General features: G+C 43.7%; 2 protein-coding genes across 3 annotated transcripts in view; one reads left to right on the top strand and one right to left on the bottom strand.

Moving 5' to 3' along the window:
- Positions 1–23,638, top strand: part of PIN4 (peptidylprolyl cis/trans isomerase, NIMA-interacting 4) — an 88,362-nt gene that overhangs the window by 4,422 nt on the left and 60,302 nt on the right. The window contains exons 3-4 of one of the 2 annotated variants that reach the window (XM_004621338.2): positions 3,590–3,709; positions 4,860–5,037. In XM_004621338.2, the coding sequence (XP_004621395.1) occupies positions 3,590–3,709; positions 4,860–5,018 (279 nt within the window). In that variant the 3' untranslated portion in view covers positions 5,019–5,037. Of the gene's footprint in view, positions 1–3,589; positions 3,710–4,859; positions 5,038–23,638 lie in introns of those variants that run through there. The other variant, XM_055121834.1, reaches the window with a different exon arrangement.
- ERCC6L (ERCC excision repair 6 like, spindle assembly checkpoint helicase) lies at positions 8,517–12,378 on the bottom strand. Its single transcript, XM_004621342.2, has one exon. It carries the CDS (start codon positions 12,361–12,363, stop codon positions 8,941–8,943), a length of 3,423 nt encoding a protein of 1,140 aa, XP_004621399.2. The 5' UTR covers positions 12,364–12,378; the 3' UTR covers positions 8,517–8,940.

Here is a 23,638-nt window from a genome sequence, read left to right as displayed (position 1 = left end):
GCAACCCCTTTCTGTGATCTTGACTGCCACGTGCAGTCTTTGAGTGATTCCGAAGACTGCTCCGTGAGTAGGGACACAGACCGAGAAGGTGGTCTAGAAGCTGTTTTAGTCAGAACAAGCTGCGGCCTGGTGACCCATTCCCCCTCCCCGGCCCCGGGGCATGTATCGCTCTAGTGTCCCAGTTGTTTGTCTGTGTCCCCTAAGCAGACCTAGACAGAACTGAGGAAGTTTGCCTCTGAGACTTGCTGCTTCTCCTTTGCCTTTTTCACACCGCTCTTGCAGCTCCTTAAGTCAGGAAGTTACTGCTCTGGGTCTAGACTCCTCCGACAATTTCAGTAGTTGAAACCTGAGTTGTTTTGTCTCTAAAGAGCCAGCATCCTAATGTATCACCTTTAGTAGGAAACATGTAACTTTTCAAAATATTTTTGTTTGTTGAATCACCATGAGATACAAAGTTAAAAAGTAGTTTGAGCACTCAGCCCTTCCTCACTGTCCCTTTCCCTCCACTCCTGTCCCCGGTTTCCCTTCTGCCCTCCAGCCTGCCTCTAAGGCAGACACTTTTCTTTTTCCTTCTGGGCATTGTGGTTTGCAGTACTGTTACTAAAAGGTATATGTATCACTCATATACACATATATCACTTGACCTCTTTTCAGCACTCAGCTCTTGCCCAGAGTGACCACTTCCCACTGTCATTGTCATAACGGTCCTTTTTTGACCTAACCACCCTCCCCCCATTGTGGCAAGCTGTCTACTAAGGGCCAGTCCTCTGGGGCTTTGGGAAACAATTTTATTTTAATGGGAAATTGAAAACAGGTACATTGACAAGATCTTTTTCAGTGAAGCAAGATAGTTTTTATTAAGAGAAATTTAGAGATCTGTGAGCGGGGAGCAGGGAGCAAGAGGTCTTCAAGGGAGAATGGGCTTGAACGAGCAAGCTGACAGGATCATCTTCTAAGGATGTAATTTTTTAAGGATTATCACTCTTTATTTGAATATGTATACTTATAGATATATTTCTCTGGCATTTCCTACAAGCTAGTAGTTTAAGGAAAAACAAGTTCCTCGAGAATAGTAGACACAGTAGCATAAAATCACTTTAAAATGAAATATCCCTAGATTATTTTGAATATTAAAATTATTCATCACTGAACCCAGCAATTTTCATTAAAGACGGAATTTAAGAGAAGACGGTGTGTTCTATATTATAAATTGTTCCATGGTAAACTTTTGCCATCAACAGAATTGTTCTGGCTAAACCTGGCAATGCTCAGAGTTTACTGGTACCTAGGATTGAACCTGGGTTGGCCACATGTAAAGAATTTTGGGCAACACCCAGCAGTGCTCAGGGCTTACTCCTGGCTGTGCACTCAGGGATCATTCCTGGAGTTGGGGGAGGGGAACACCACATGGGATGCCAGAGATTAAACCTACATTGGCTGCATGCAAGGCAAGCACCCAGTCCCTAAGGATATAATTCTTTGAATTTTTATTTTAGTTTTTGGGCCACACCCAGCAATGCTCAGGGGTCACTCCTGGCTCTGTGCTCACGAATCACTCCTGGTGGTGTTTGGGGGGACCATATGGGATGCCAGAGATTGAACTTTGTTCAGCCACGTACAAGGCAAACACTGCCATCACTCTGGCCCCAAGGATATAATTCTTAAAACATTTTTTGTAAACAGGTCAAATGTCCATCTGCAGAGTTCGACATTCTTGATGTTCAGCATATTTTTGGTGCTTTGTGGGTGGTGCTTAGCACTTGATCCTGGCTCTGCACTCAGGATCACTCTTGGCAGATCCAGGCGACCATATGTGGTACTGGGTATCAAACCCAGGTCAGCTGTGTGCTATACTGTTATTTCAGGCCCAGCATACTCTTTAGGTGCTGAAGTGTGGGAAGGCTTTATACATTGTGCCTCTTTTGCTTAAAAAATTTACTTGTGGGTTTTTTCATGTTCCTAGTCTGATAACACGCTTTATTAAATGCTAGCTGGTTTCTCTCCATCTTCACAGACCTATGAGAATACATACATGCTGTTATTATCTTTGTGCACAAGTAGGGTTTATTATTATTACTGAATCACTGAGAAATTCAGTTACATTGTATATGATTGGGTTTCAGCCATTAAATGTCCAAACACCCATCTCTTCATTAGTATACATTTGCCACAGCCAATGTCCCCATTTTCCCAATTGCCACCCCCCCCCGCCTAACTATGGCAAACACTTTTCTTCTTTCTCTCTCTCTCTCCCCACACACACACACACACACTCACACACCTCTTTCCCTTTGGGCATTATGATCTGCAATACAGATATTGAAAGGTTATCACGTATATCCCTTTAATTCCTTTCAGCACTCATTTCTTATCCAGAGTGACCACTTCCAACTATCATTGTCTAGTGGTCATAAATGGCGTGGTTTAGAACCATGCCTAAGGTAGAAATAGTGTTACGTTTGTGATTACTAATTCATCACAAATTAGGAGATTGTAAAAATTATGCAAGGGGCTAGAGTGATAGCACAGCAGGTAGGGCATTTGCCTTGCACGTGGCTAACCCGGGTTCGATTCCCAGCATCCCATATGATCCCCAGAGCACCACAGGAGTAATTCCTGAGTGCAAAGCCAGTAGTAACCCCTGTGCATTGCCAGGTGTGACCCAAAAAGAAAAAGGAAAAAAAACTATGCAGGAAGAATATGTTAAGACAGGACAAAAATGGACTTTTATGAATAGTCTTAGTAACAGACAGGGCAAATTACCCCTAATAAACAGGATGCACCTTCTTTACAAGCACATCTGTACACTGGCATACATTATGATCTGATCAGTACACCTTAGTTATTTCCAGAAAAATAATATTGAAATTATAAACCAGAGCTTGAGTGATTAAAATCACTATAAAATGTGAGGCATGTAGTATAATTGCACTGTAGCACTGTCGTCCCATTGTTCATCTATTTGCTCGAGCAGGTACCAGTAATGTCTCCATTGTGAGACTTGTTACTGTTTTTGGCATACCGAATACACCACAGGTAGCTTGCCATGTTCCGGCCTGCGGGCGGGATACTCTCGGTAGCTTGCCCGGCTCTCCGAGAGGGACAGAGGAATCGAACCCGGGTCAGCCACATGCAAGGCAAATGTCCTACCTGATGTGCTATAGCACTAGTGGGAATTTTTACCTTAGAAATAAAGCTAAAGGCTACTGAACAAGTGCTTCATTCAAACAGAAAAATAGGGGCTCACAGATAGCACATGTGCTGAGGAAATACTTTGCATGCAGGGAGCAAGCTCTCAATTATTACTGTTTTCCTCTTCATGTTCCCATTGAGGTTCATGTTGAGAACTTCCCACAGCTAGTGGCCATTTTCCATTTTCTACCTGATTGAGAGTTCCGAGAGATTGTCTGAATATGGTAATGGGCTTGTGAGCAAACTACCAGGATTTTCCATTGTTTTGCATTTAGGTTTTTCACTAGTGGGGAGTAATTCAGATATTCTTCCTGTACCTTGAGGAAAGGAATCCATTGAATATCCAGATACTCCATACTTTTTTCTTTTAAAAAATGTACTCTTTTTTCCATTATAGGTCAGACACATTCTATGTGAAAAACATGGAAGAATCATGGAAGCCATGGAAAAGTTAAAGTCCGGAATGCGATTCAACGAAGTGGCCACACAATATAGTGAAGATAAAGCCAGGCAAGGGGTATGGTGCTCTTGTCCTTTCAAATGATCTGTCCTTGGGGCTAAAGAGATAGTACAGTGGATTCGATACTTACTTTCCATGCAGCATAACTGGGTTCAATCTCCAGCATGCAGGAAGCAAGTTCTCAATTATTACTGTTTTCCTCTTCGTGTTACCATTGAGCGTCATGTAAGATGAGATAGTGTCCACATAGGGTCCCCTGAGCACTGCTAGACGTGATCCCTGAGCTGTAGCCCAAAAAACAAAGCTTTGTCCTCCATGGACGATACACAGCAGTAAGAATAGATTGTTCTCTGTCTTGCCATTAACTTTAGCCACATTTTTTTTTATTTTTTTGCTTTTCTGGGTCACACCTGGCAATGCATAGGGGCCACTCCTGGCTCTGCACTCAGGAATTACCCCTGGCAGTGCTCAGGGGACCATATGGGATGCTGGGAATCGAACCTGGGTCAGCCACGTGCAAGGCAAACGCCCTACCCGCTGTGCTATTGCTCCAGCCCCAACTTTAGCCACATTTTAAAGTGCCTCAATGAAGCAGAAATGATTTGCTTCTGATGAATGCCTGTGTATCCTAACCATGACCAAACTTGAACAGATAACTGACTCCTAGGAACATTGTCCTTATGTAGTCAAGTCCTAGATTGGATCTCTTCGTCCTGTTCAATTTTCAAACCTACGTTTCCTCCCCACAACACACACACACTTATTTAAACACTGTGGTTTACAGAGGTGTTCATTTGTTACAGGCATTCCATATCCCAACACCAGTTATGCAACCACTGCCAACCACTGTCACCATATTTTCCTCCCCTCAGGCCTGCCCCTGTAGCAAACCCACAATGATTTTTATATTATTATCAATAAACTGCTAACAGAATGATCAAAAAACATTTCCTAAGAATAAAATTAGTGAAAATTGTTGTCTCACCACGGGTCTATTAAGTCCTTGAATGAGATTACTAAAATGTTAAGCCTTCTGTGTTAATGTTTTTGTTGTTTGAGATGGGTTAGTTTCTACATTTCAAACCTTTGTTAAACTTTTTAAAATCTTTACATATGAATAAACCTAGTTGTTAGGAAATTCCAAGATGCAGTAAAACTGATAGCCTTCTGAGAGTCAATTGGTCACATTTCTCTTTTTTTTTTTCAGGGAGACTTGGGTTGGATGACCAGAGGGTCCATGGTGGGACCATTTCAAGAAGCAGCATTTGCCTTGCCTGTGAGTGGGCTGGATAAGCCCGTGTTTACAGATCCTCCAGTCAGGACAAAATTTGGTTACCATATTATTATGGTTGAAGGGAGAAAATAAAATTGTGTGAAAAGTTTAACATGTTTCATAAATTTCCTTTAAGTGTGTTACAGAATCTTTGTATTCTATAAATTTATCATTGTGGGCATATAGGTACAAAGTCAGGTAGGTCAAGGTTAGTGCACAATGCAATAGGTATTTAGTTGATAGTTCTTAATGTAAAGCAGGCAGATTCCTAAACTGGTCTTTGCTCCCAGAACTACTTGATCTTAGTATCTGCATCTCCGATTCTCAGTATAGCCCATGAGTTAATTTAGAAACTAGGTCTAGGGGAGCTAAATAGCTCATATTATTCTCACATTGAACTGAACATAAAATAATTTGTATCTAGTACTCGTAAAATTAGTTCCTAGACAACACAAGTTGTGCAGGTTAGCCAGTTTTGATCTTCCAGAACAGGTAGTCTAAGCCAGGGCTGCTTAAACTTTTTCTACTTGTGACCTCTTTTCACTGAGAAATGTAGCATGGCTGAGCACTACCTCAGACACCTCAGATGCATTACACAGTTGATCTTGGATGGATTTAAGAATTTACAGTATAGGGGCTGGAGCCATAGCACAACGGGTAGGTCATTTGCCTTGCACGCGGCTGACCGAGGTTCGATCCCAAGGCGGCTGACCGAGGTTCGATCCCCAGCATCCCATATGGTCCCCCAAACACCGCCAGGAGTAATTCCTAACTGCAGAGCCAGGAGTAATACCTGAGCATCACTGGGTGTGACCCAAAAAGCAAAAAAAAAAAATTTACAGTATAAATCATTGTCTTATCTTCTGTACCTGGCACAAAATTTCTATTCAACGTTAACACCATTCTTTTTTTTTCCTTAGTTGTACTTTTTGGTAATATGATCTTAGTAGTGTTAACATTTATGGCTTTGATATACTCATTTATTATGCCTTCCAAAATACCAAAGTTCCCAAGAGCCTTCACTGTCTTTTTTTACACTTGTAGTACTGGCACACCATGTACACCACTAGAGTGCCACAATCTCTCCACCATTATCCCAGGGTCCCTTCCTTTGAGCACCCTCAGACCACAATTGTTCCTACAATAATTTTGGTTTGTGTTTATCTTTTTCTTTGACTCACTTAGCAGACTTCCTCTTATTCCATCGAATTTTCAGGAAACTACAAGATTGTACCTTTACTCATACCTTAGTCTTACTCCTTTGTGTATTTATACACCAAAATATCTCCATTCTTACTTTGTTTCGGTTTGGGGGCCACATCTGCGGTTATTGGGTTACTCCTGTCTCTACATTTAGGAATCACTCCTACAAATGTACTCAGGAGTATTTATGGATGCTGGAGATTGAATCCTGGTCAGCTGCATTCAAGGCAAGTACCCTACTATTGCTTTGGCCCCAATATCAATCTTTTTAAATAAATTTTTACCACAGGAAAAGAAGCATACACTTATTTCACCAGTTGTTCTAAACCATTCACCAAGTGCTGGTTACAGGGAGAGATGTCAGTACAAAGCCATTTTCTCTTTTTCAAATGTGTGGATTATCATCCCTTCCAGGGCCATCATTATGTATTTTTATTTATAATGCCCTATTTATGGCACGCAAAATTATAAATAAAATTACTGGGGCCAGGGAGATAGCTCAAAGGACTAGAATGTGTGCTTGGTATGTTGGAACCTCAGGTTCCATGCCCAGCATTGAAGACTTTAAATACTATACTGCTTCAAAAATAAAGTATTGCCAATACAACTACAATCCTGAGGGGGGTCCCTTCCTGGCTATTTCTCAGCCATTTAGCAGATGGTTCAATGTGAGGCCCCAACAAGCAGTTCTGCTTGGATCCTCTAGTGTCAGGGGTTACTGGGGTCACCCAGCAGAGCTGGGTGGTCCTCCAGGGCTCTTAGCACATGCTTAGAAGGCCTAGATGTTTGGGGGGCCATGTGCTACTGGGGATCAAAGTGGAGACAGCCACATACAAGGCATATACTTGAATCCCTGTTTTAGCCAACAATTAAAACACATTCAAAGCACTCTAAAGGACTACACATTGTGAAAATTTTCAAAAATTCTTAAATGCTTCTGGGTGTAAGCTACTACCTAAATAATCTTTTGCTCGGGACACTGGCTTATACCCAGGATACTTTGGCATACAAACCTGTTGCAATGTCACCTCCAAAAGGGAGGTTTAGGTGCCAGAAAGGTGAAGCAGAAAAAGCAAACTTCAGTTCCGGGGCCCAGGAAGGAGACCGTTACAGCTAGTTGTGGAGAAGTGGGGCAGGAATGGAACTGGGACACACAAACTTTGAAAAGGTTGTTCTGGACTGGCAGTTTAGTCTGAAACATTATTGAAAATACCATTTGTGGGGCATTTCCTAGAGCTGACCCAGGTTCAATTTCCAGCATCCCATATGGTCCCTGAGCACCGCCAGGACTAATTCCTGAGTGCAGAGCCAGGAGTAACCCCTGTGCACTGCCACGTGAGACCCAAAAAGCAAAAAAAAAAAAAAAACAAAAAAAAAACCAACACCATTTATATTTGGCTTATGAGAATAGAGGCATAAAATGAAAAACCTGATTTTTTCTCAGATTTAAACACATAACGTGAACTTAGTTCTGCTTTAAAACTGTCCTTTTCGTGAAGTTTTATGCTTAAGTAAGCCTCATAATAACTGCAAATTAAAACAAAAAGGAGATTCCATTTTTTTAGCCTACCAGCAACATTAAAAGGGTCTAACATATTGTTGGTGAAGCTAGGGAACAATGTCACTTGTATAAAAGATGAACAGAGAGGCTTAAGAGACTGCGCATCTCCAGACACAGCCCTAAAGGGCCTAGAGCACCTCAGAGGTGTCCTCAGCACCACAGGGTCCTCAAACTGAACTGGCCAGAAAAGTATCAAGGTATTCTCTAGGCCCTCTGATTACCACTTGGGAGCATATCCCCCACAAATGAAAGGTTAGTCATTAGTGCTACTTGAAAATAAACTGTCCAATAATGGGTAAGTTATGGTACATCCACAATATGCAAATGTGCCAAAACACCACAGTGCAAAACAGGATGTAACTATGTAACTATACGCCACAAAAACTATTTATTTATTTGTTTGTTTGTTTGTTTGCTTTTTGGGACACACCCACAATGCTCAGGGGTCATCCTGGCTCTGCACTCAGGAATTGCCACTGGCGGTGCTCAGGGGACCATATGGGATGCTGGGAATCCAACCTGGGTCGGCTGAGTGCAAGGCAAACGCTCTCCCCGCTGTGCTATCGCTCCAGCCCCAACACTTGCGCTGTATTGACTGTCAGAGCAGCAATGCATTTATGGAGGATGGGTGGTTTAGACTTTTTCCCTCACACCACATTTATACCATGTTAAGATCAGGGGTCTTGATGCATCTTAGATTGACAAACTCATGCTTATCCTAAGGAGTTTCTATATGAATTTACCTGTAACAGCTCAAAGAAAGTGAATGTACAAAAGACTATTTGAAGGAACAAAGTTTAATGTTGTTATCCCCTTTCAGAATAAAATTAACATAAACCAGGGGCATTTTATGAAAAATTTTCCAAACATAAGAGTTAAGCCTAAAAGAAAAAGAAATACATGAATGTTCAAATAAAGCATTAACCTAGTGCTTTGAATACCAGAATGGAGAAGGGGTAGAGGTTAAAGGTAGAATTTACCATAAAAAAAAAGATTTTACCATGAAGATTACCAACAAAAACCTGTTCCCAAGGTTCCTGCATAAGGAGACTCCCTCCTATAATCTAGGCGTTTCGTGCCTTCTTTCCCCTCCTCTTAAATTTTTTTCTAAATTAGGTAAGAAAAAGAAATTTGTTTCTCTGAAATGCCTCCCCTTAAGCCTGCATGTCCCATAACCCCAAATGTATGGGACCACACTAAGTAAGTAAAAACTGGAGTTTTGCTCCCAAATACAATAAACAGGCTATACTATCAACTTTTATTCAGTTGCTTATATAAACTTAGAGTCATAAGCATGATTTCAGGATCTGCGCTTTTTATGTCAAGAGCCTTAACGAAACAGTTTAAAGCCTCCTGTATTTTCCCACACTCTTTCAGTTCTTTTCCGCGCTTTACAAGACTGTCATAGTCATCCGCTGTCTCCACTGCCTTCTCCTGAGGAACATCACTGGACTGGACACCACTCAAAGGCTCAGGGTCACCACAAGGTGGCTCTTGAGCTGGATCATCAGGCTTAGGTGCAGTTAAGCAACTGGCCTCACTTTCTGAAGGCAGACTTTCTCTGGTAGGGGTTTCTGTCCCTTCAGGGATTTGCCCACTGTTTTCCTCTTCTTCCTTCAGATACTCTTCAACAGCCTCTCCTTCCTCCAGATACTCAACAGCCTCTCCTTCCTCCTGATACTCCTCTCCTTCACTGTTGTTGTCAAGACTTTCCTCCATGTCCTCCACATGGTCTAAAACCACATTAATAAGTGACCGCCTAGAAGCAAGGGAACTTCTTGACTTTCTTACACTATCAGATATTGATTTTCTTATACTATCAGATATTTTAGGTGAAAAGAATCTCCCAGATGAGCTGTCCGATTTGGGAGTGGAAGCGTCAAACTGTTTTGCAGATGAGAATTCAAAGGGCGATGCACTGAACAGATTTGTACTCACAGTCTCTTGACAAGTAGCTCCTTCATCTTCACTGTCTGAAGTGATCCTTCTGGTTTTCCTCTTGGATTTCGCATTAACTACTACTTCTGTCTCATCATCACTAATCAAATGGAGAGATTCTATGTTCTGTACTAACTCTGCTCTAGAACTAGCAGCAGAGCCACACAAGCTATTTTCTTTCTTCACATGCAGTGGAGAACGACTGGAAAAATCTTGTCTATTGTCTGGAGAGTCTTCCAAGAAAAGATTGAAATCACATGCATACTGCGGTGAAAATGCTGAAGTTTTCTCCATCAACTTGGCCTCATTTGCTTGAACATCCTGCAGAGCATCCTGCAAGGCACTGTGGGGTGCTGAAAAGTCATGAGATTTTGTAGTAACAGATGCATTCAATTCTTCACTTTGATTTTTATTTGTTGCAGAATTCATAGGCCAGGGACTGCAGTGATGCAGACTCTCACCATCTTTCAGCTGATCTAGATTTGTCTCCACATCACCTCCGACTGATACCCTGAGTAAATCACTTCTCAGAGGCTTCACTTCCAGTGCTTTCTGTGCAGCCATCTCTCCTATTGCCTCTTTTTGCTGAGACTTGCTTTCAGCTACAAAACCTTCTGCTATTCCAAATACAGAGTCTCTACCAACTTCTTCACATTCACATCTCTCGTAGACAGTAGCAGCAGAATAATCATGGGATGTACTTTCACATGTGTGTCTACTCTTTTGCAGGTCAGACACATTTAAGCTGGTGAGATCTTTCTCACTCGTGTCTGGCAGATTATCAATGATGACACTTGCCAGTTGAGAAATCATTTCTTCTTCCTCAGTTTCACTACTAGCTTTGGGAGGTAAAGGTGCAGGCTTTGGTCTATTCGAGTGATGGCCTTTCACTTTTGTATGAGGAAACATAGATTCGACCAGGCAAGTCGCCTCACTTTTTTGTCTTTCCTTTAGGAGCTCGGGATTCTGTGATTCAGATTCAACAAGAAATTGAGCTTTCTGAACCCTTTTTTGAATATAGTTGGAGTCTTTTATCACATCTAACTCTTCTTTAACAGACACATCATGTGTGAACATCAAATCATGGTCAGAGATTCCAGCTATTCCCAGAGAGTACAGGAATGCAATATGGTCATCTAATTTCTTATCAGATCTCCTCTGAGCAGCATGTAAAGTCTGAAGCTGCAGCTGGGTTGCTGAGTTCTGTAAATCCTCAACTGTAAAGAGCTCTCTTAATTCTTGTTTACTAAAATATCGGAAAGGGTTCTTCTTATCGCCAGTTGTTTGTCTTACTATGGAGTCCTTGAAAACCTGCCTTCTGTATATTTTTTCTTCTACAGTACCACAAGTAATTAGCCTGTAAACGACAACATTTTCTTTTTGTCCAATTCGGTACACTCTGTCCACAGCTTGAGCATCAGTTGCAGGGTTCCAGCTAGGATCAAAAATGACCACTCTACTTGCTGCTGTTAATGTTAAGCCAACACCCCCTACTTGAGTGGTAAGCAGAAAAACAGAGTAATCTTTATTTTTCTGGAATAAGTCGATTCTTTTTTCTCGTTCCACAAGATGACTAACTGTTCCATCAATCCTCAGTATCTTAAAGTGCCTATTCCTTAAGAGACGTTCAATGATGTTTAGGATTTGTCTTGATTGCGAAAACACCAGAGTTTGATGGCCTTCATCTCGCAGTTTCTTAAGCAGGTCCATCAGAAATATCATTTTCCCAGATTCTTCCATCAGTGTCGTATCAGTTACCTGACTTAAATGGCCCGTATCAGTTAAGTCCTCTCTTTCATTTTCAACAGAGAACTGACCAGCTTCTAGATTCAGCAAATGGCAAGCCCGTGCAGATAGCAGCCTAGGATGATCACACAGCTTCTTTAAGACACCTAACTCAGCTAAAGGTGAGCGTGTCTCCATTAGTAACTCCTTGATATGATCCAGAGAAATAAACTTCCTGTATATTTCTTCTTGTACAGGTACAAGACGTATCCAAATAATCAAATCATTTTTCCTGGAAAGGGAAGGCATTTCACAAATAGCATCACTAGTTGGGTTCTTTACACTAAGTCTGACCTCTTCGTTGCAAGACGTTTTCTTCTGTACCTCTTCTTTAGTCCTCCGAAGAAAATAGGGTTTTATGATTGTCATTAAATTTTCAGATATTTTAAAACCCAAGGCTTTTTCCCCTGGGGTAGCATCCTTCTCTCTTGCTCTAGTAATAGGATTTTCATACTCCATTTTGAAAGTCTTTAATGTTCCTAGCAAGGATCCTTGACAAGCAAAATCAAACAGGGACCAGAGTTCTTGTAAATTATTCTGAACTGGCGTTCCTGTGAGAAGAATGCGATTACTGGCAGGTATAATACGAGCACATATTGCTGACTTGGTAGATGAGGTTTTAATTTTATGTGCTTCATCAAGGATGACATAGTCCCACACAAACTCTTGACCATTAAATCTTGAAAGCTGCTCCCAATTATTTATTAACATTTGATATGTTGTGATAATGACACCATTTCTTTGCTGAACTCGACTGAGGTTTCTGCTTCGTTCGTCCTTGCTAGGACCATGAAAAGTTTTGACTCTCATACCTGGAGTCCACTTAACAAATTCTTTTATCCATGTGCTAATAAGATTTGTTGGTATAATCAGCAGCACATGATTCACAAGCAAAGCATCAAACATACCTGAAAGGAAAGCGATGATTTGAACAGTCTTCCCTAATCCCATGTCATCAGCCAAGATACCACCTTTTCTGCCATCCCTGTATAGGCTATACAGGAAAGCTACACCTTCCTTTTGGTGCTCAAATAATTGGTCATGCAATTCTCGATAAAGCAGCAGGCCAGAGTTGCACACATCTGTGAATTCATCACTTCCATTTTCTGCCAACTCTTCTAAGGCTTCCTGGATTTTCTGGATTCTGCTCATCACCTTTGCACTAGGAAAAATGTCCTTTGCCAAATTGAAAAGTTTAAATGCTTCTTGCAGATCTCCATTCTTAGCAGCTTCTTTGGCCTCTTTCACGTATCTGTAAAAAAGAAATCAGGGGCAGTATCTCAGTGATCAGGCAAGGTCAAGTCCTTGTATGCACAGGGATCAGAATTCAATGTGCCGTACTACATGCCTGTGTTCCCCCGCAAGCACCACTGGACTTGAGCATTCTGTCCAGACCTAGATGGCGATATTATCACTGGGAGTGGTCTCCAGGTACCCTGAGATCTGTTTGGGAGGCCCCCAAAAAGTGTAAATAAAAACATATGTAGAAAGTAAGAAAGAAAGGGAAGTTAGAACTTTGGGTCTAAGAACACTTAATAGAGTCCCTTTTGGAAACTTAACTGGTTGGGCTTTTAATGTCCTCAATTCAGGATGGGAAAGATTAGCATGGAAAACAGAAATGACAGCTGGCATCATTTTAGACAAAAACCACTACCAGACACTTCCAGCGACACCTTCAAGCACAAATTGTGGGAAATGTATATGCAAAAAGCTATTGGTTCCATAGTATTAGGGCCAATACTGTGGTTCCACATTATTTTCCACAAAGGCTTTGGGGTCAGATCTATAGTACAACAACTAGGGCATTTGCCTTGCACACAGCTTACCAAGGTGATTTTTAATTTTTTTTTCATTTAATCACCATGAGTTAGCCCATTACAAAGCTGTTCATAGCTGATTTGCATCTCCTTGATGACTAGCGATGTGGAGCATTTTTTCATGTGCCTTTTGGCCATTTGTACATCTCACACCACAGAGACTGGCACACATTCAAAAGAACAAAAGGAACCAGTGCTGGCGTGGATATGGAGAAAAAGGGAACATTGTTACACTGTTGGTGGGAATGCCAACTGGTCCAGCCTTTCTGGAAAACAATATGGACAGTCCTTCAAAAACTAGAAATTGAGCTTCCATATGACCTCGCAATACCACTTATGGGAATATATCCCGAGGATGCAAAAAATCACAGTAGAAATGACATCTGTACCTATATATTCATTGCAGCACTGTTCACAATAGCCAAAATATGGAAACAACCGGAGTGCCCTAAAGCAGATGACTGGTTAAAGAAACTTTGGTACATCTACACAATGGAATACTATGCAGCTGTTAGGAGAGAGAGAGTCATGAAATTTGCTTATAAATGGACAGACATGGAGAGTATCATGCTAAGTGAAATGAGTCAGAAAGAGAGGGACAGACATAGAAGGACTGTACACATTTGTGGAGTATAGAATAACTTCACGTGAGGCTGACACCAAAGGACAGTAGATACAAGGGCCAGGGGGATTGCCCCATAGCTGGAAGACTGCTTCATGAGTGGAGGGGAGAAGGCAGATGGAATAGAGAAGGGATCAATAAGAAAATGATGGCTGGAGGAATCAGTCGGGATGGGAGATGTGTGCCAAAAGTAGATAATGGACCATATATGATGACCTCTCAGTGTCTGTGTTGCAAGCCATAATGCCGAAAGTAGAGAGAGAGTATGGGGAATATTGTCTGCCATGGAGGCAGGGAGAGGGTGGGAAAGGGGGGGTATACCGGGGATACTGGTGGTGGGGAATGTGCAGTGGTAGAGGGATGGATGTTTGATCATTGTGAGATTGTAACCCAAACATGAAAGCTTGTAACTATCTCACGGTAATTCAATAAAATTTAAACTTAAAAAAAAAGCTGTTCATAACTGGATTCCAGTCACACAGTGTTCCAACACCCATTCCTCCACCAGGGTCCATTTCCTAGCATCAACGTCCCCACTAGCCCCCCCCAATAGCCTCCTGCCTCTACAGCAGAAGCAAATCTGTTTCTCCTTCCTCCCTCCCCCTCCTTATTTCTCTCCTTTTGGGCACTGTGGTTTGCATTACTGGAAAGGTTCATGTATATCCCTTTACCTATTTTCAATACTCAGTTCTTATCCAGCGTGATCATGTCCAACTATTATTGGTCAGACTGTTCCCTTCTCTCTATTGACTGAGGTTTGATCCCATCCCCAGCACCCCTGAGCACTGCCAGGAGTGATTTTTGAGTGCAGAACCAAGGGTAACCCAAGAATCATCAGGTGTGACCCCAAATAAACAAAAGAATAAGTTCGGGGAGGAAAAAGTATTAAGTGGGTTTGTTTGGATCTCACACCTGGTCTACTCCTGGATCATGCTCAGGGTAGTTGTCGTCAGGGGAGATGCCTGCGATGAGCCTGGGGCTCCCAAATGCAAAGCAAGTGCTCTAGCCCTTTCTGGGAGGAGGGAGTGCACAGCCAACGATGCTTAGGTGTTACTCCTGGCTCTGCACACAGCAATTACTCCTGGCAGGCTCAGAGAATATATGAGATGCTGGGATATGAGCCCAGGAAAACCTCATGCAAGGCAAGTGTCTTATCTGTTGTAGTATCTCTCCTGTCCACTGCTCCAGCCCTTTGAATCATCCCTTCAGTTTCCTGATTTTGTAAGATTTTGGAGCCGATCTGTGCTCAGAAGACTATATGCACTAAGAGAGAACCAATCAGGGTCAGCCACAAGCAAAAGAAAAGCAAAACAAAACCCCCTGAATTATCTCTCTGACCCCGAAGTGATACTATTGGTACAACAAACCAACCAACCTCTATTGTGGGAACATGGAAACAGAAAACTTGTGTGGGCACTTCTCAGGTTTGATTTTTCTGAATCTCTTTAATACATGCGACATGACATAATCGAATCACTCCCTCCTCCCAGGGGCCAAGAGTTAGTGTAGCATTTAGGGAGCATGCCAATCTCTGACAACACATGGTTCCCCTGATCATCACCAGGTATAGTGTTAGAAGCCCTCAAGTCCCTCCAGAGTGGCCCACCCTGGCAGCACAGTGCCTGAGCAGCACCGCATCCGCAGACCTTGGCATTGAACCACTGGCCAGGTTGGTAAGAACTGCTGGTGGGGCCTCCAGGGCTTCTTGAGAAATGCCCCACAAAAAAATTCCACTAGATGCCCAGAGTCCTCCTGATTTCCTCCTCCATCACTGGCCACTTCACTGTGTCCATCATGGGTTATTTTCCTCCCTCCTTCCTCCCAGAGGAAGGAATACCAGACCACGGGCCCCAGCCCGCTTATTTTTATAGGGGCCATAGCTATCAGTGCCAGAGACCAAAGGCCACTCCCAGCAAAGCTCAATGTTGTGGTGCACTGATTGGAGGCCACCTGGTGTGTGCAAGGGACTGCGTGGTGCTGGGGACTGAACTCAGAATCTGTTCATCCTTGAGCTATTTCACTGTCCCATCATTTTTTTTTTCCGTTTTGGGGCAATACCCAGTTGTGCTCAGGGATCACTCCTGGTGGAGCCTAGGGAACCCTATGCAGGACCAGGGACGGAATACAGGCCAACCCAGAGTCTTACTTCACCACCTGGCCCACTGTTTTTCTTTACTCTCTACTCAGGGCTTCCCAAAGTTTCTACTTCCTCCCCAGTGTGCTCATGACCTCCAGAATGCTTTATGCAACTCAGATCTTGTCTTCCAGTTCTAGTCTTGACCCATATTCCAATGAGCACCAGACATTTCCATTTCAAAGTCTCACAGGTATCTCAAATTAAGTCCAGACTATTTCTCCTTCTAAAATATGCTTCTCCACTTATTTGTACGAAGTAAGTGACACTGCCATTCACTTCACCCTTCAAGCTGTGGATCATAATTTTACCCCAACCCAAATGATTCATGCTGATCTCTATCCCATCTTATAGCCCAACCACCAGACAGAGCCTCAATTCCTAACTTTCTCTTCATCTCTACTTCAACTACTATGGCCTAAGTCACCATCACTACATAACTGCACCTTCCTACTTACTGGTCTTCCTACATCTGCTCTTGATCACACCAACAAATTCTGTACATAGCAGTCAGTGATACTATCGTAAGACATGAAAGAAATGGGGTCAGAGAGATAGTACAGTGGTCTATCTTGTTTATTAGGCCAGAGCTTGCCATGCATGCAGCTGTCCTAGTTTCATTCCTAGTTTTAATCTGCAACACTCCATATGATATTCCAAGTCTGCCAGGAGTGATCCCTGAGCACAGCAACAGGATTAAGCACTAATCACACCCAGGTGTGGCCCAGAAAACAAAGAAGGGAGTGATCCCTGAACACAGAGCCGGAAGTAAGTCCTAAGCACTGCTAGGTGTAGCCAGGGAAATCATAAAATTAAAATGAAATGAATAACATTGCTCAGCTTAAAATTCTTCAGCTGTTGGGGTGGAGGTGGTGGGAGGGATACTGGGAACATTGGTGGAGGATAATAGGCACTGGTGAAGGGATGTAAAACAAATGTAAACATGAAAGTTCTTAAGTTTGTAACTACCTCACGGTGATTCACTAATAAAAATTAAAAGAAATTCTTCAGCGGTTTATGATCAACTGATTAGGACATCAAAACTGAGAAAAGAACAGTATTTTCAACTGGATAGCCAAATGCAAAATAAGGCCCCCTGCCTCACTGCATATAAAATTTAACCAAAGACATATTATTTTTTAAATTTTTTTATTGAATCACTGAGACAGACCCTTACAAGGCTGTTCACGATTAGGTTTCAGTCATACAGTTTCAAAACTCATTCTTCCACGAGTGTACATTTCGCAGCATCAAGTGTCCCCAGTTTCCCTCCTATCACACCCCCACCTGTCCCCCCACGCCAGCCTACATCTATGGCAGGCACTTCCCTTCTCCCTCTGTCTCGCTCTCTCACTTATCCCATTGTTCATCGTCGAATTTCTCAAGTGGTTTCAGTAACATCTCCATTCGTCCCAGCCCTGAGATTTTAGAAGCCTCTCTTTACTCATCCTTTCCAATGGTGTTGCATTGGAAAGGCTTTTTCAGGGTCAGGGGAATGAGACCAATCATAGTTACTGTTACTGGTTTTGGCATATGAAAACGACACGGGGAGTTTGCTAGGCTCTCCCTTGGGGGCAGGAAACTCTCAGTAGTTTGCCAGGTTCTCCCAGAGGGAGAACTAGACTTAAGAAGGGCTTCCGGGAGCTTGGTTTTATAGTCTCTGCTGGAACTCTGCTCCGGGCAGGGAGGGAAACTGAAACCCACCCCCTCCAGGGGGCCCCAGTGAACACAGCCAGGCTCCAGGGCAAGAGACTCTCTCACTTAAATACAAGAGCTAAAACTACTTAATACCAAACACAAGTAATCAAAAGAAAAAAAAAGTATTTTGTCACAGTGGGTATGTGTAAGATAACAGTCTCAGGTAGTTTAGGTTTATTGGGTTGTTCCCATCACAGTGCTCCTTTTCCTCTGTGTTTATTTGTACCTTCTTTCTGTGTGCTCTGTTGACTTGTAAATATTGTTTTCCTCTTTTCCTTGAGTCCTTTGCATAGTTTATTAAGAGCCATGTCCTTTTGTATGGACACAGGAAGACTGTAGCAAATGCTATGCTTTTGTAACCTGGGAGTCATTTGACTCTACATGGTATTTTCCTCCTGGACATCTGTTCTCTCAACCTAAGCCTCAGCTGCCCTTACTTCCTAGCACCCCCAAAGGCAGGGTTCCGACGAGGGATGGGAAGGACCCAAGGCAAGCGATAAATTATGTGCTACCCTGGCATCGATATGGGCCTGGCGAAAGTGCCTGATGCTTAACTATAAGTTAAGAGCTTGATCATAGACTAATGCTGTCATGATCCAAAAAGTAATAACTAAATTCGGACCCTGCTAGGGTTAGGAATGATTAATCTGGCCTGGGCACTATAGTCTGAGTCTGTGGCAAGATGTTCCCAGGAGAGCTGCCCTACAAGCCTCAATGTATCTCTTACTGTGTCCATACAAAAATAACTAGTATTAAAATGTTGATAAGAGTTTTTGGACTGAGGAAAGGAGAAAAACACCTTAAAAGGTATTTTGCCTGCAGGCAATCAGGAAGGGCTTTGGAGTACACTCTAGGTGGTTGTTTCCTTGGAACCTGGTGGGCCCTCAGGAAGGGCTTTCTTTTTTTTTTTGCTTTTTTGGGTCACACCTGGCGATGCACAGGGGTTACTCCTGGCTCTGCACTCAGGAATTACCCCTGGCGGTGCTCAGGGGACCATATGGGATGCTGGGATTCGAACTCGGGTCGCCCCATGCAAGGCAACCACCCTACCCGCTGTGCTATAGCTCCAGCCCCAGGAAGGGCTTTCTTATGTTGATTTTGCAACCAGACTATGTGCCCAGCTGCCCAGAGGGCAAGGTGGAGAGAGACAAGTAGGGATGGAGAGACTAGTGGAGGAGAGAATCCAGAGAGCTGGAATGAGGAATGAGGAGCTAGGAAGTCACTTGGAGAGAATGGAATAAATGGCAATGGGCTTGGCCCTCGGTTCCTCCTTTCCTCTGGGCTGCCCCGGGGCAGGGAGTCTGCCATGGGGCAGGCGAAAGCCACTGGGGTTCTCCCCTGGCCACCCCTTGGTATAAGTTTTTTTACAGGTAAGGGTACAGGTAAGGTAAGGGTCAAGGTTACATGACCCACCTGGATTCAATCCCCGGCATCCCATATGGTCCCACAAGCACTGAGTACAGAGCCAGGTGTAAGCCCTGGGCATTGCCAAGTATGGCCCCAAAACAAAAACAAAGAAAAAAGTAAAACTAGGGCTGGAGAGATAGTACAGAGTCTAAGAAACTTGCTTGCAGCTGCATCAACTTCAATTCTGACTTAAACCCCAGAACCAGGAGAGTGCTTCCTTGCACTTAGCTGAGCTGAGGGTTCAATTCCCAGCACCATAAATACTCCCCTGAGCAGAGTCAGAAATAGGCCTTGAGCACATCCAGGCGCGGTCTAAAGAAAAAAAAAATTCCCAGCACCACACACGTGCTCAGGGGTGATCACCACCAGGAGTCACTTCTGAGCATCGAACCAGGACCACCACCAGATGTGACCCTAAACACCACCACCCTCAGAGAAAGTGACAATGAGCAGAAGAGTACAGGAGGTACTACATGCAGTTCACAAATCACTGCCAGCAATCATTCTTCAGCCCGGACCCAGGGCTAACCCACGGGCACCACTGATGTAGGCAGGTAGACAGGGAAAGGCGCGAGGCAACGAAATTTCTGTCAACAGAACTTCTGGGAGGAAAATCCTAAGACTGATCCACCCAGTGGATACAGAAAACAGACCTGATAAGACCTTCCAGACCTAGAGGAGGTTGGACCCATGAAGTTTCTCAAAGCCTTAATCTGATTAAAGTGTGATCCAGCCCTGGGAAGACTCCAGAACTTCCAGATCAAAACAACCCAAGAAGAGCCTATAAAAGACACCTTGAACAAAGGAAGGGCGCGCAGACGCTGCCTGAGCCCATGTGCTGCTTGTGCCCACGTGCCCGAACACATGTGGTGCACGCACGCGCACGTGTCGCCTGCATCTCCCCTCTTGAAATGTGTACTTTCATGCTGTCGTGTCTCAAGCTGAGATGCGTATAGGGGCTCTCTCTCCCTTCGAGAGGCCCGCGTTCTCTCTTGAGCCTGTTCCTCTCTCACCCTCTCTCTCCACACCTAAAACCCTCCGAGTAAAACCTGTTTTACTTCACTGCTTGTCTACTCCTGAAATTCCTTTCTGCGAGCGAGACAAGAGCCCAGTCACCCTGGGCCCCGGGTGACGAGAGGCAGATGAGGAGAAAGTGACCATCTTTCTCCTCCCTGCTTCACATAAGTCGCCTGTGGGGCCCACTGACACCAGACGGCGACCACGAAGGGACACGCACTGAAGAAATCCACGAAGGAGGTCACCTGTGGGAAATCTGCCGTGGAGGTATGCTCCCTTGGAAATCTCTAAATCTCTAGGGGGCCTGGGGGAGGACTGTGATAACCCCTGTGTGAATGTGTGTGTATGAGCACCCTGACAGGTCCTCCTGTCAGGCATGATGTGGTAGCTCCACGACCTGGCACTCTTACACTCCCTCTAAAGTCACGGAGCTCGCGTGGGCTGCCTGCGATTCCACGGAGAACGTACAGTCAAGGCTGGCACTGGCATAGCTGCCGGTCGCAAGTCACAATGCTGAGCCACTAAGGCTAAGTTCTCCAACTGGCCAGGCAAGCACCTGAGTGGGCTCTGCAAAGAGGCAGCCCTCTTGGGGGCTAGAGCGATAGCACAGCGGGGAGGGCGTTTTCCTTGCACGGGGCTGACCCGGGTTCCATTCCCAGCATCCCATATGGTCCCCTGAGCACTGCCAGGGGTGATTCCTGAGTGCAGAGCCAGGAGCAACCCCTGTGCAGAGCCAGGTGTGACCCAAAAAGCAAAAAAAAAAAAAAAAAAAGAGGCAGCCCTCCTTTGTCTGTCTCAGTCACCATTCACGAGGGGAGGGATGGGAGGAAAACCTACTAGTAAGAAGGTTCTGGGAAACTTAGGGCGAGAGATCAAGTCCTAGGCAGAAATCCATTCCCCACTCAGTGCAGTCTAATCAGAGGATGAGGGTAGAGGCCAATTCAAATGCTAATGGAGCAGCCAGCAGGCTTTAGCTCCAGGCAAAATGAGGCAGAAAGGAGAAAAAAAGACTGCTGCAGAGATAGCACAGCGGGTAGGGCGTTTGCCTGGCCCGCGCGGCCCGCCGGCCCCTGGTTCGAATCCTGGCATCCCATATGGTCCCCTGAGCACCGCCAGGGGTAATTCCTGAGTGCATGAGCCAGGAGTGACCCCTGTGCATCGCCAAGTGTGACCCAAAAAGAAAAAAAAAAGAAAAAAGTTAAAAGACAGGTTAGAAGCCCGAGGAAGGCAGCAAGAGGCAATGGAATATGTAGCAAGCTAAGAAAGAAGTTTTTCTCTTCTTCCCTCAAGGTAGCAAGGCTCCTCAGACACCCACGGCACTCGAGAGATGGCTCCACACGCAAGCCGGGTCGTGTGGGCGCTCGGGCAGGCCCCAGGGATGACTGTGGGATAGGGCAGATCGCTGATGGAGATGTCCTCGCTTGTGATTTTCTGACCCAAGACAGGCTGGTATGCAGTTGTGGTCATGTCCGCGCTGGAACCTTCTAGAACCACAACAGTTCATTTCTGATAGGCCGGCATATAGCTGTGGTCGTGTCCGTGCTGGAACCCTCTAGAACCACAGCAGTTCAGGCAGAAGGGGACAAAGCCCCTTGGGAGAAATTACCAGGTGAAAACTTTGGCCAAGGAACCATCCTTTTTCATAGGTTACTGCTGGCACTCACGAAATATGGGAAATTCTACATAAGTACCCAAATATTCTCCTTTGCGTTGCTTATTAAAACATCGGAAGATTAAATAAGGAATGTCTCACTGACTTCTGTAACACCATGTGCCTGGAATAAGCTAGAGCACAGGGCAAGACGGCCAGTGAATGACAGTTTGTATTACCAGACCATTTTGCAGTCAGATTCTTTTTTTCTTTTTGGGTCAGACCCTTCGATGCACAGGGGTTAACTCCTGGCTCTGCACTCAGGAATAACTCCTGGCGGTGCTAGGGGGGACCATGTGGGATGCTGGGAATCGAACCCGGGTACAAGGCAAACGCCCTCCCCACTGTGCAATTGCTCCAGCGTCAGGCAGTCAGATCTTTTTGCAGGTAACAAAAGAAATAGGATGATCAAAGCAGAGGAGGCAGGAAAATGCAAGATCCTATGGTTCACTGTTTGAGATCAGAAACAAAGAATTGTCACTAAGGTAACCTATCCACATGCCTGATAGTTCCCTGCCTCAGAACTATGGTAACCTCTGACCACTTTAGGTTTTATCAACTTTGTCCTAGTTTATTTTGCTGGCTTATATCAACAAAAGCGCTTTCTTGACCCATTTTAACAAGCAGGAAACTGGCTGGTCAGGCTGGGAAGCGGGGGTGGGGGGTGTCCAATCAGCCCTGGGGACTGCCCCTTCCTTCCCTTCCTTTCTCAGTCTATCAGTTTTCTCCCGGCCATTTTTGAAGGGTCAGATGGATCAACTGCAGACGTGTGCACGTGTATGTGTGGTGTTTTTAGTCAGTTCATTGTCTGTTTGTGTGGAACACTTGAGTGTTATTAATGGTTATTAACAGTTGAAACTTTTTGAACTTAAGAATCTGTACTATCTAGGAAGAGCTGTGGAACTAGAGCCTGGAACTAAAGTTCAGAGAAAGCAAGGCTCTATCTTACAAGACTCAGCCAATTTTAATGAGGAATTTAGCTGTTTTACAAACAACAGAGGTACAGAAGCCATTAAAATAAACAAAGTTTTCTTATGTTTCCATAAACATTGACAGTCCAAGTGTTTTTTTCTATGCTAATATCAAAGTTTGGTAAAACCAAAGGGCTCTTTCTGTGTCTGAAAGCACATTTGTTTTCTTGTGGAATTGTTAAAAGTATCTGGTATAGAAAGCTCATGATTTAAAATAACTAAGGTACTAGAACTATTTTCTAAAAGTGTATATTTGTTTGTATCTGCATTGGATTGTTAGAATAACTGACCTAGAGAATCCTATGAGCTGAAATAACTGTGGTACCTAAAAACAGGTTCAAAGAGTAATGGTTTAGTAAAACATGAGTTTCTAGAGTTAAAAAATTGGTTGCAAAACTTATCCTACCAGAGTTTTATTTGATCTGAGACTTTCTGTTAATGAAAATTTCTAGAGCTACTTAGCAAAGAGTTATAATGGATTAATCTCAGGTGCCAGCCTGATAGTCTGAAGCTTAGCATTGCACCTTGGTAAAAGTTTTGAGATAAGAATGGAGAATTTCATGAAAATGTGGGAACATGTGCTGACTATTAATCAGTCTGTCCAGTATGTGAAAATGCATGCTGTTATTTTAATAACCTTATTTCATGCAAAGCTTTGTCACCAGGTATCAACCTAGTCCTGATCTTTGTACACAAGTGCTAAAATCCTTAATGTTTCATGGTAATCTATGATTGTTTTCATCTTTTTATGTCTGTGTTTTCCTAGAAATCATAATTCTAAAGAATCTTGGTTAATTACTAATGTGAAGTTGCCCAACGAATATATGTTGCAAGACTTTGTGAGCAAAGCTTTTTTTTTAATGTTTACTTTTTAATTAGTGAGTCACCATGAAGGTACAGTTAGATTTA

The sequence above is a fragment of the Sorex araneus genome, chromosome X, assembly GCF_027595985.1.
Source record: "Sorex araneus isolate mSorAra2 chromosome X, mSorAra2.pri, whole genome shotgun sequence".
NCBI lineage: Eukaryota > Metazoa > Chordata > Mammalia > Eulipotyphla > Soricidae > Sorex > Sorex araneus.
The sequence above is the reverse complement of the archived record's forward strand: the minus strand, read 5'-3'. Positions and strand labels throughout refer to the sequence as shown.

Bases quoted from the DNA above. Each gene is read 5' to 3' on its own strand.
- ERCC6L (XM_004621342.2), bottom strand. From the start codon at position 12,363: ATGGGATTAGGGAAGACTGTTCAAATCATCGCTTTCCTTTCAGGTATG.